Source organism: Temnothorax nylanderi, unplaced genomic scaffold, assembly GCF_030848795.1.
Source record: "Temnothorax nylanderi isolate EJ_2023f unplaced genomic scaffold, tnyl_v1.0 TNYL_tig0811_pilon, whole genome shotgun sequence".
NCBI classification, from domain to species: Eukaryota; Metazoa; Arthropoda; class Insecta; order Hymenoptera; family Formicidae; genus Temnothorax; species Temnothorax nylanderi.
In genome coordinates, this window is record NW_027249873.1 from 1 (window position 1) to 13,669 (window position 13,669).

At 34.1% G+C, this 13,669-nt stretch overlaps 1 protein-coding gene across 1 annotated transcript; it reads left to right on the forward strand.

The window, feature by feature from the left end:
- Nucleotides 1–5,097: 5,097 nt before the first annotated feature.
- On the forward strand, nt 5,098–13,669 carry LOC139785474 (protein I'm not dead yet-like). The gene is made up of 4 exons (XM_071724630.1): nt 5,098–5,127; nt 5,363–5,691; nt 5,989–6,367; nt 10,195–13,669. The coding sequence occupies exons 1-4, from the start codon at nt 5,098–5,100 to the stop codon at nt 10,444–10,446; spliced, it is 990 nt and encodes a 329-aa protein (XP_071580731.1). The 3' UTR covers nt 10,447–13,669.

The following is a 13,669-nucleotide window of genomic DNA, read 5'->3' on the forward strand; positions in this document are numbered from 1 at the left end:
CTTTTTCCGAGGGCTCTTGCAAGCACAAAAATACAAAAGGAATAATCTTTCCCGACGCAGTCAAAGTGTACTGCGCAGTATAAGAGTGACTAATCGTATTTAATTGGTGTTTCTACGTAAATAGGGATTTTTCAGATTGCAAATCTCTCAATTTCAAACATACCTAAAAAAATATTTTTTTCCCTGTTTTTGAGTGAATATAGAAGCAGAAACATACCCTGAAAGCCAGCGTACTACAACATCAAAAACCTGAAAGTAATGGCTCATTCATCAGTGATCTGGTAAAGTGGTAACGAGTCGACTTTGCATGTCTAGTAAAATATGAATTACCTCAACAATGAGTGATTTTGAGAGGAAATGTCAAAAAAATTCCTAAAATTACTTATTCCCGAGATAAATTCACAATTAGCAAAAAATTCAATTTGATAAATGCCGGTTTACCATTTCGTATGGAATTAGCAGATTTTGATATTCTTACATAAATATTGACGTCAAGGAATTGGAATCTGTCAGTTGACTTCGTGATTTAATAAAAATACAAACATGAATCAATATTTATTGGTAAAAACCCATGAATGGCCAGGTGAATGACATGCCAGTAGACTGACATTTCATGGTTGAATTAACCTCACTTTCTCCTGAATTGACGTAAACCAATTTCCATTAAAAATCAAGTTTAGCCCATCGAATATCATCAGAATTTTACCACTAGAAGGAAAAATTCACTGCGATATAATAAAAAAAGATGTGCCAGGCAAATGACGCGTAATTTTATGACATACCTTTTCTCAAGAGAAATACATGATTACGATTGTATCACGCTCAAAACAACCAACCACCAATAATGTAAACAACACACCTGATGTCCAATTCTTAAAATCTCCACACGAGAGTCCCATTGAATCGATGCAACATGGCGGAACCGCGGTAAAATTCAAAATGTGCAATTTTACTCCAAATGTCCGGACCAAGTTTAAAGCCGGTTTTTTCGGTTCCAAAGGGAGATTTATGTTTAATAATGATGTTAAATCTTAGTTCTATATTATGATTGAATGAACATGGGGAATTTTCAATTGAGTTTGCAATTGGAGGGAGTAAGTGTAACTGGAATAGAGAATTTTCGTCAATGGACAGGCCAGGTGACTGACATTTTTAGGAGTTCCTGCATGTTTCCGTTGGATAGCCACTCCCCAATTAGCAGATTATTGTGCGATACTTCAAATACGATGGCAGTAGTGAACTTTCACAACGCTTGCTTACCCTCCTCTCAATCATGAACATATAACAAGCTTGGACAATAAAAATCCCTATTTACGTAGAAACACCCAATTGTTTTTGTCTGCTACAAAAACTGTTTTCGCACCTTATGCTCAAGAGTTCTATTATAGGTACTATCATATTGGCATCCAGTCTGAACGGTATTAATAACAAAATCTTTTTGAAATTTAGAAATCAGAGCTCTAGTTTGCGTTTGGAATTTTTCTGCCGCTTCTAGTACTTCTTCCATTGTGGCGCATTCCTTTTCACTAACGTATTTCGTGATTTTCCGCTGTTTTATTCTACGCCTTCTTTTGAAATATTTTACCCATGATTCGCTAGCGTTGAAAGTAAACTGTTCCGAAATATAAGGAAATGCTGCTGCCATTGCCCATTGCTGGATTGTCCTGCTTGTCACCTATTAAAGTTAAAAATCAATATATTCATAGTTTTAAAATTTATCTACTTTTGTTTATTTTTCCGTTTCGATAAAACAATAAATTTACCTGCTCATAAGAGGCTCTAGCTTCCTTGAAACGTTCGAAGGTTTCTGTATCAATGTATGTCCACTTATCAAAGTGTGTTCCACCCTTCTTCACATCTTCTGCCCATATTTTAAGATGTTCTTTTTTCTTCAAGCGACTGCAGCCTTTTTTATGAAAATTGCTAAAGTCCACTTTGGATGAGCTTCAGCCAGAGCGACGGTTTTCATTTTATATTCTAGAGGATATAATCGAAAGGTGTGTTTTTGAAATTTTTCGGGGTCGTAATCTTCATCTTTATTAATTTTACACTGCAAATAAAAAATAAAATTGCATGAGTAAATTATGAATGTTTATGCTGTAAACATTAGCACATTGACTAAACAATGTAAAATAAAATAAGCGTTAATATACGTTAAAGCACATAATTGTTCTATAATTTTGAGAAATATACTCATTTCATTGCCAATAATAGAAATACTTTAACATACCTCTTCGTATTCTCCTTCGGTATCGCTCTCATCGAATAATATTAAATCCTCTTCTATAACAATTTGTCAATCTGCCAAAATGTTGATAATTTTTTCACAAATTACTTCGCCCATAACTACAAACACAGAACTTATTTATCAGGAGGTGTATCTGTTAGAAGATCTTTCGCTTGCAACAAACTATCACAATACTTCAGGGCATTTGTTAATTCACCCTTAACATCTTCGTCTTTTAATAATCGTTCGCGCTCATCTTCTAAATTTTCTTTTGCAGTAGATGTACCCGGTGGTTGTTCCATTTTGAAAACTTTTAGCGCAGAATATTCACACAATTCACTATTTTATTGTTAGTGTTCAGGAACAGACGAGTGTCTTCGACGACAGTAAAACGATCGACTAACGGTTCAGCATTTTGAAATGCGACCCTAGCGCCCGAGCGCTCTTTTAAAATACTATGAGCAGGCAAACAGGCAACAAAAGATCAGGTTTGAAAGGCAGTCCCTAATGTTTTGAAATATAAGACGTAAAATTCTAGGAAGAGGCTGTGCTGTATACCGCATTATAATTCCAATGCATCATAATTCAATGCAAGGCATTCAAATGCATAGAAAATAATATTATAACGAAATATAATAATTTTTTACAAGAAGCATGCCTTAAAATGTTACTTTCAAAATCGCTAATATTTTACGAACATTTTATGCACAGTTTTAAAATTATAATCATAAACCATTTTTTGTCTAAAAAGTAATAATAATAATAGTAAATATATTGTATATGATGTATACTGTAATATAAGTACAAAAAAAAGAAAAAAAATTATATAAAAGGAACGGGACGCGAACCAGCAACCTTCACGCTTGTAGTCCGACGCCTAGTTCGCTACGCCACGCTGACACTTGAAAGACGCTTTACTGTAATGGTATGAAAGAAGCGTGCTAAAATTCACATCGCGATTTCTCGGCAACGGTTGAGAAGCGCATCGTCTCCGTACAGCATTTGTCACTTCTATATCAATACTACATTTTAGTAAAATTTCGACAAAATCGGTGACCCCGAGGGTTGACCCTTCCCTTGCGAAAAAACCGACCACAACGCGTTGTGGCATATTCAAAAAGGTCACAACGCGAAATTCGTATCGTGGCACTTTTAAAAAACGCTCACAACGCGTTTTGGCAATGTAAAAATGCCACAATGCGTGTGGACGCTTACTAATGCAGCCATGACGTGATGTGGATGTTTTTGATTACATGCGTTAACTTTCGACACGTGAAAAGTTGTAAACCTATGTAGCAACTCGTCTCACGTGGAAAGTGTATGCGTGGAGGCATTAGGTCCGCCCCCTGCGGGGGCTCCACTACCGTTAAACTAGACACATAGTGTGCCTTGCAAAGTACATGCGTGAACTTTTCATGCGTGGAAAGTTGTAAACCCATGTGGTACCTCTTTTCATGCGTGGAAAGTTGTAAACCCATGTGGTACCTCGTTTCACGTGGAAGTGTATGCGTGGAGGCAATAGGTTCCGCCCCCCTGCGGGGGGCTTCACTACCGTTAAACTAGACACATAGTGTGCTTTGCAAAGTACATGCGTGGACTTTCCATGCGTGGAAAGTTGTAAACCCTTGTGGCAACTCGTCTCGCGTGGAAACGGAGCCTCTCCCCTGCCTACATAAGGCTAACTGTTAATTTTCGACATTGTCCACTTGGAACCGAGCAAAGTCCGCAATGTGATAATAGTGCTGACATTGCCATCGCTGGATGGGCAGTATTAACTTCGCCCACATCAAACCGGGCAATGTCCGTTAATAAACTCTACTTTGCCCAGTCGCGTTGTGCAATGCTGACATTGCCCGGGCAATGCCGACACTGCACACCATGCGGACTTTGCCTGTAACATATATATATATAGTAATAATTTACGATAATTCACCGTTTATACAGAGTGAATTATCGTAAGTTACTACAAAACTCCGTTTACGCGGAGGCCTTATTACAGAAGTAACGCTCGCGTAAACGCGTAGTAATAGAACGAGATTTAAACCGCTTGATAATTATTTTACTCACAGCTACGCTGCTGCGTTCTCGACCCAGCGACCGCCGCGGTGTAGTCAAAATAAAAAATAAATATAGCCCTTTGATCTTCTCTGCCTCTTTAAAGTAACACGACACATATATAATGTGTATAACCTCACTTTGGTTCGAATAACATATGATAGAAATCTTCCTCCTGGCCGATAAGTCTATATCGACCTGACTGATATATTTACCTGCTGGATCAATAATAACGCGCGCGTGATTTATCGGATCAGAGCCATCAGTACTCAAAAGCGTGAAAGTGACATTCTGAAAACGACATGAGAACGACATATCTTTAAAAAAGTCCGTATCTTAATGTAAATTTTTCGGATTCGGACTTCGCAATATCTCCGCTCGTAGGGCACGTAGCGGAAAAATAAAAACACTTTTATTACATAATTCAAACCCAAGCTATCGATTGAGTCTACTTAGAACTTAATCGGTTGAGCGGTTATTGAGATCTAATAATATCGAGTGCTCGCAACTCGTCGCGTCGCGTAAAAGAGTCACGGTGCGGTCTCGCTTCGCGTGTACTTGGCGCGAGACACTACCATGTCTCTTGATTGATACAGCCATGACGCGATGTGGATGTTTTTAATAGAAATAAAATTATAAAGAAAAAAAATTATAAAGACAATTAACAGTTAGCCTTAGGCAGGAGAGGGGCTCCGCCTACGGCGCCTCCGCCTACATAAGGCTAAATGTGAATTTTCTTTATAATTTTTTTTCTTTATAATTTTATTTTTATCACATTACATCATGGCCTCATCAATAAGCGTCCACAATATGTTATGGCATTTTCACATTGTCCAGAACGCGTTGTGAGCGTTTTTGAAGTGTCACGATACGAATTTCACATTGTGACCTTTTTGGATATGCCAGAACACGTTGTGATCGGTCTTTTTGCTCAGTGAGCGTTTTCGGTCTTTGCGCTTGACATATATATAAATTAGTTTTATAAATTTTCAATTTCAGTCTGTTTTATTTATGCTTTTTCAATATTTATATGTTAGAGGAAATAATAGCAACAATTGTGAAATTTATATTCATTTCTAGGCGTTTCCCAATAGTCCCGGCATAAATTTTGCTTCTTGGATGTTGTACTCGGTGCCACCCATGCTATTGATGGGTTTGCTCACGTGGTTATGGCTGCAGGTGATGTACATGGGTCTCTTCAGACCGAAAAGCAAAGATGCTCATGCCATAGATATTGGACAGCAGGGTGAACGTGTTGCTGCGGCAGTCATTGAGAAAAGGTACAAGGAACTTGGACCAATCTCATGGCACGAGTCCTCCGTGGGTATCCTATTTATTTTCGTGGTGCTCTTGTGGTTCTTCAGAAGCCCTGGTTTTATGCCGGGTTGGGCCGCTTATATCACAGACTTGTGAGTATTGATTGAAAATATTGACTTTTGTCATTTCAGAATCAAATGTTGTTACGCGTTATAAACGTAATTAAAAATAAGAAAAGAATGATAAAAAATAATTCTAAAGTACATTATAATTTTTTTATCTTATAATTCTCCTAATTTCATAATTTTTTTTTAATCTAATAAGATTTAAATTTGATAAAACTCACAATTAAACGTTACCCATAATGTAATCAAGATAATGAAAGGATAAAATTTGTAAAATAATAAATAAAAGAGAATATAAAATAATTAAAATTTTAAAATTTATAGGTCTGTTAAGGATTCGACCGCAGCCGCATGTGTAACAATACTATTTTTTATTATTCCATCAAAGTTGGATTTTTTGCACGCGTTTAACAAGGATCCGCGTAAACGGCCCACAAAATCATCGCTTGGTTTAATAACATGGAAGATGATAAACGAGAAAATGCATTGGAGTTTAATATTCGTGTTAGGTGGTGGATTTGCTATCTCAGCAGGTAGCACTTCATCGGGTCTGTCAGAAATGCTTGGTCAGTACCTGATAGGTCTGCAAAAGATTAATGTGGTGGCAATATTGCTGATCGTCTGCTTCTTCGCGGAGAACGTGACAGAGTTAACGGCCAACGTGGCTGTTGCAAATATTATATTGCCAGTATTAGCGGAGATGGTAAGTAGCTAACAATAAATTTTTATATGATAACAGAGATCAATTAATGATAATTAATTAATAAAGATTATTTTATTATATATGTAATATCTTAGTTTTTTTATTAAAAAATTTAATACTGAGAAAATGCAATTTTTATACAGAGTGGAACTTTCTTATTTTACCTCAAACATTTCAATTAATTGTTACTTATTTTAGAAAAAATATTTTTAACAAAAGTTTTATAGTTTTAGGAAAGTTAATATAATGCATGTGATAAATTTTTTATAATATACATATATCTTTTATGAGATAATAATGTCAATTTTTTAAATAAAATTTGATTTTTTTGCATAATTCAATTCGGTATTTATGCATAAAAAGGGCCTCCTCTCCGATTACAATGACCTTGATATATGTTGTCAAGGTCATGACCCCGAGTGACCTTCAGAAGGTTTTAGCCGTCGGTCGTTATTCGTTAAAAAGTTATTAACAAAAAAAAGTTTGGAAAATATAGCAGCTATTTTGAGTATTGGAAGGCATAAATGACTAATATATATGTCGAAATAGTTCACGCATACACTTTTCATGCAAGACGAGTTGTCACATGGGTTCGTGGCGCGCTTTACAAGCTCGTTTATTGTATATCGCCACAAATATTCACACAGATGATCGACTAACTTTATCTTCTCTAATACCACCTCTACTTAAACGAGCTTGTAAAGCGCGCCACGAACCCATGTGACAACTCGTCTCGCGTCGAAAGTACATGCGTGAACTATTTCGACATATATATTAGTCATTTATGCCTTCCAATACTCACATATATTCAATATACAATTTATCAACAATTTACTGCTTTAAATGTTGTGTTTTGGTAAAGCAGCGACTTTTTCGCGAAATAAAGTATTCTCTGCTTTAACAAAAAGACTTCAATTTATCAACAATTTACTGGTTTAAATGTTGTGTTTTGGTAAAGCAGCGACTTTCTCGCGAAATAAAGTATTCTCTGCTTTAACAAAAAGACTTCAATTTATCAACAATTTACTGCTTTAATGTTGTGTTTTGGTAAAGCAGCGACTTTCTCGCGAAATAAAGTATTCTCTGCTTTAACAAAAAGACTTCAATTTATCAACAATTTACTGCTTTAATGTTGTGTTTTGGTAAAGCAGCGACTTTCTCGCGAAATAAAGTATTCTCTGCTTTAAAAAAAACGTAATATTAGTCGTTTATGCCTCTCAGTACTTAAAATAATTGCTATATTTTTCAAACTTTTTTTGTTAATAACTTTTTAACGAATAACGACCGACGGCTAAAAACTTCTGAAGGTCACTCAGGAGGGTGACATTGACAACATATGTCAAGGTCATTGAAATCGGAGAGGAGGCCCCTTTTATGCATAAATACCTTCAATTCTTCTTAATTACGTTAATTATATAAAAGAATCAAGGTAAAGTCATAAAAATAATTTATGAGATATTTCATTCTAACATATTTTGTTATAAAATACAAAAAAATGTCGTTGATATGACTTATTTTTAATATCTTTATAGAGTTATAAAGTATAGATTAATTGATGTAAAAAATTATATTTAAGAAAATGTATGCAATTTGCATTGTGTAATTTACGTGCATCATATTTCCTAATTTTTCAATTTTTAAAACTTTTATTTAAATAATTTTTTTTCTAAAATAAGAGATAATTGAATGTTTTTGATATATTAAAATGAGTATACTCTATAGCACATCTCTGTATACTATTGGTCAATATTTTCTTATACACAATGACAGAATATCATATACAGGGTGTAACATATAAATGTGGGTCGCTACTTCTCAAAGGTGTATTCTACTCGTCAAATTAAAGCAAAAATGTTCATATAAACGTATGTTTAAAAAAAACATCGTTTTCAGTCACGTTACAGTCATATTTAAAGAGACACGAAGGATGATTCAGTAGTTCCCTGATATCCTCATGTTTTTGAAGACATCTAAAACAAATTGTCTACTACTCTCGGCTTGTTGATAACATTAATGATCTTCGTTAGCGCATTGAAAAACGGGTTCAATGAAATACGCAACACGTCAGGTGTTTGCGAAAGGGTGAGAAGATCGCTAAGAAGACAGTCGGATCAGTGAATTTCGGCTAAGCGCAGTCACTTTAAACATTTGTTTTAAGATTTGTTTTATTTCACTTTTATTTTTTACTACTTTGTATTGTTAGAAATAAAATAATATGCCTTGTAATTGTCTTAAGTTTCAACTCAAACATGACTGTAACGTGAAAATGATGCATTTTGCTTCCTCATAAAGAAAGCTTTGTGATGGTAAAAAAAATTTTTTCGAGATTTTGATGGAAATAGGTTTAGAATGTTCCAAAATGTCGAGAAATCATATTAGTAGAAAATGTCCGGAAGTATGTGTGTGCGTGTGCGTGTGCGTGTGCGTGTGTGTGTGTACGGATTTTTTGTACACGCATCTACTTCTACAATTTTTTAGATACCGGGTTAAAATTTTACACACAAATAGAGTATCATAGAAAGTATGTTCTCCTCTAATTTTATTAAAATCTGTCGACCGGTATGGATTTTAGGGGAGTTTTCATTTTTCAGAAAAATGTGTTTTACGCTGTAGCTTTCTCAATATTTGAGATATCGGTCTACTTTTAATTCTATTATATTCTTCAGTCTTTTCTACCCCTATTTCATATATAATTTTTTAAGATTTGGTTAATCAGTTCTTGAGTTACAGACGTTTGAAATTTTTGAGAATCCGTACATACATAGAAGCCTTATAAAGTTTGGTCTAATCAACCAAATTTTAAAGAATCATGTATGAAATAGGGGTAGAAAAGACTGAAAAATATAATAGAATTAAAAATAGACCGATATCTCAAATATTGAGAAAATCCAGACAATTAAGCCAATTAAGGAAAATTATATTATTTCCTAATTTTATTAATAAAAGCAATTTTTATATATTTAAAAAATTATTTTAAAGTAGAAATAAAAAACTATTGTAATAGTATAACAAATATTAGTCGCAATAAAGATTATCACAATAAAAAAAGTGTGCAAGTAGAGACTTGCACATTGCTTCCTCATAGTTTTTAAGTGTGCAAGTAGAAACTTGCACATTGCTTCCTTATAATTTTTAAGTGTACAAATTATAAATTTGAACATTACCTTCTCACAATTTTCAAGTATGCAAATTATAAATTTGCACGTTGCTTAATCAACATTTTATTTCGCTCATAGAGCTTCCTCTTATGAAGAAACCTTTTTTTATGTATAATTATTAGTAGATATTTATTAATTTGGCTTCCTCATAGAGGAAGCTCTATGAGCGAAATAAAATGTTGATTAAGCAACGTGCAAATTTATAATTTGCATACTTGAAAATTGTGAGAAAGTAATGTTCAAATTTATAATTTGTACACTTAAAAATTATAAGGAAGCAATGTGCAAGTTTCTACTTGCACACTTAAAAACTATGAGGAAGCAATGTGCAAGTTTCTACTTGCCCACTTTTTTATTGTGATAATCTTTATTGCGACTAATTTAGATATACATTTATATATAAACTTTTTTTTCTTATTTTAATAAGTAGAATACACCCTTGAAGCAGCGGCCGGTAACATTTATGTTACACCCTTTATTTATATACATAAACTAGGTTATTTTTTAAATTTAAAATACTCTTTGTTGACATTAGAATTTGTAGAAAATTCCTCAGTTGCCAAATAACAAGATTATCCATATTTTCCATACTGCTGCTCACGATACAAGATGTAAGCTATTCAATTGTAATTTTTGAGGATTAAAACAGAATTTTTTTTCTTTTTTCAGTGTGTGGCTATTAAAATACATCCCTTGTATCTAATGCTGCCAGCGGCTCTCTGCTGTTCCTTTTCGTTTCATCTACCAGTCGGTACCCCACCGAATGCAATTGCCAGTGCTGCGGGGCACATAAAGACAAAAGATTTTATGATCGCCGGTATCGGACCCAGTATCGTCACGCTCGTTGTCACTGCGGTGGCGTTTTCTACTTGGGGTACATATGTGTTTAATCTATCTGAATTCCCCGAATGGGCCACATAGCAGTACTTACCCGGCATGTACCTTCTATTTGATATTTATTTATGATAATTATGTTTTCATTCCGCCAAAGTACGAAGAATAATTTTTACAACGACAAGAGTACTACTCGCACTATGTATTTTTTATTTTCTCCCTTAATCAAATTCATTTTCTACATATATTTTTATAAATTCAAAAAATATTCGATGCCTTAAGAAACAGCATAATCGCAAAACTATCTTATGAAAAGAATATAGACTGTAGATCAAATTATGTCTTATGTATTATAACGTTATCATAGGAAATTGCCATATTAAAAAGATAATAATAAGTGTATAATATCCTTACAACAACTTTATTTGAAGTGAGTTTTTCTTGAATTTTATATTCGATATATAATAGCAAGTAAATTCTCAAATGACAAATCGCATTTTTGGACTTATAATTGATGCCTTAATTATTATCCCTTAATTATTATCCCAGCAATCGAAAGTTAATAACAATCGATACCAATCAAGAAGTAACTTATTTATATACTATATACTATTATAATAGTATATACTATCAATCAAAGAAAGATGGAGCGTGGAGCCGTAACAAGGTGTTGGTGTTCATATATTCTATACTTCCGTAAAGAATTAACGAATTATAATGTACATACTGTACATATACATATATTCCAATTTACGACGCCCTTCACGGAATGAGGGAGGTTCCAGGTTCGAATCCTGGCTGAGGTAATATTTTTCGCAATAAATTCTTTACGTTTTTTTAAACAATTGAATCGTTTAGATTTAATTCTGGGGTAGGGAAGGGTATTAATTTTCCAAGATAGCTGTGTTTCAAGTCCGACAAATTTGCGGCGCGCAGTTTATTAAATTGGAATATATGTATATGTACAGTATGTACATTACAATTCGTTAATTCTTTACGGAAGTATAGAATATATGAACACCAACACTTTGTTACGGCTCCACGCTCCATCTTTCTTTGATTAATTTATAATCTTATGAGCCTTTACTATTATATAGTATATACTATATACTATTTATATACTATAAAATATTATACATTACCATTCATTACTATTATCATAAAAAATATACAGTGTTTTGTATATCTTGATTACTTGAGATATTTCTATTGTTTTCAATGATACAAAAAAATACTTATCAGAGAAAAAAATTGCACTGTTCGAGGAGGCAATCAGGAGAGTAGAAAAAATCTATCATTGTACAGTTTTATTACTATGTTTACGCGAGCGTTCCCAGATAGCCAAGCGTGATAGAGCATATTGAGCAAACTAATGCATTGCATGTGTTTTCATATATTTGCTGTAAATTGCTGACATCGAAATAGAACACGTTACAAATACAGCTACATGACTGCTTATACATGCAATCAGTTAACGCAATTTCAAGAGCAAACGGTCCGCAATATTGGTACGTTATGTTGTCTGCAACATGTCAGCAACATGACAGCAATGAATGATTCATCGTTCCATCTTGAGCATCATGATGCAAACATGACGGCAACAACACATATATAATGATTTCCATCCGTTATTGTGTATATGTCATCAAGCTATAAAGTTTTTTAATTGTATCTCATTGCTAACGAAGTGTTGACAATATGAAATTGTCACAAATCCCTCACAAATTGATGCTGTCACGTTGCAATCAATTTGCTGTTAATAGAAATATAATTCATATGAGTTCAACCAGACAAGCATAATGCTGTCTCACCTTGTCTCGAGTTTGTCAAAATTAGTTGCATTAGCGACAAGCTGCTTGTTGGCAACATGGCAGCAAACTCACAGCATTTGGCTATCTGGGTTACTTCTGTAGTAACGCTCGCGTAAACGTAGTATGTACCCAGATAGCCAAGCGTGTCTGAGCAGAATCGCGCAAACCTGTGATTGCTTATGATGCTGGCAACTGGCCGTATATTTGCTTCAATTGATTTCGAGTAATTTAATATTTGAAGCAACACGCAGGCAACATTGGATATACGTATTGCCAGCAATTTATCGGCAAGAGAGCAGCATCAAATTTATTTCGCGTTGCTAGCAATATGACAGCATTGTGATTTGATCCTATGAATTATTACAGCAACATGACAGCAACAGCTCGAATTTTGAATCAAACGATTTTAAACCGCAGCATAAGTTGCCAACAAGTTGCTGGCAAGTTGTTATACAAAATTGTTATATCATGAAGGCATCAACTTGCCGACAAATGCGGACTCAGTTGCCACAATTCTGATAGTAACATATACTATGTTGTCGGCAACATGCCAGCAACAATGCAGACACGTTGCTATCTGGGTATGTTTTCAACTTTTCATGCAAAGCAAGATCCATCCCACATTATCTCCTTACTACGCATAACGATATAAATTAATTATATATTATATATAGAATACATATTATATATTCTAATATATATATTAATATATTATATATATTAGATTTTATTTCATACGCTATTTCTGTATCGTAGCGTAGACTAAGGTGCATGCTTATCTTATTTCGTCGGTGTGAAATATTTCCTAACCTTTATGTCATCTTTGGCGCTTAATTAACCTTAAGATTAAAGCGTCGTCTACAATGGCAGCAGGAGTATACAGTAAGACGTAAGCAGTAAGCTATTGACAAACCATAGTCGATTATTCTTGAATTGCAAAAATCCCATTAGTCAATAACTTACTGCTTACGTCTTACTGTATACTCCTGCTGCCATTGTAGACGATGCTTTAAGAACCGTCTACAATAGCCGTAAGAGTATGCAGTAAGACGTAAACAGTAAGCTATTGACCAACCACAGTCGATTATTCTTGTTGAATTGTAAAAATCCCATTAGTCAGTAGTTTACTGCTTACGTCTTACTGCATACTCTTACGGCTATTGTAGACGGTCCTTAACAAACGACGATTTTTGTTTTTCAAACCATCGTTTTTACACAAAAAGATATCAAATGAGTATAATAATTCCATTAAATATAAGATGAGAAACCTAAACTTAACATTTACCATATAAAATATATTTCAAATACGTAGAATATATATATTCTGTATATGGAATCTTGGTGTACATGCGCACAATCATTAAAAGAATTATAAATATTAAATTTACGCAACTCTACTCACCATCCACGTTAAAATCACAATCGATGCTTTCCATTTTTCCCACTATTTTACCGGTGTTTCATACGAGGTTAGATATCTGAAGTTAGGAAACACTTGA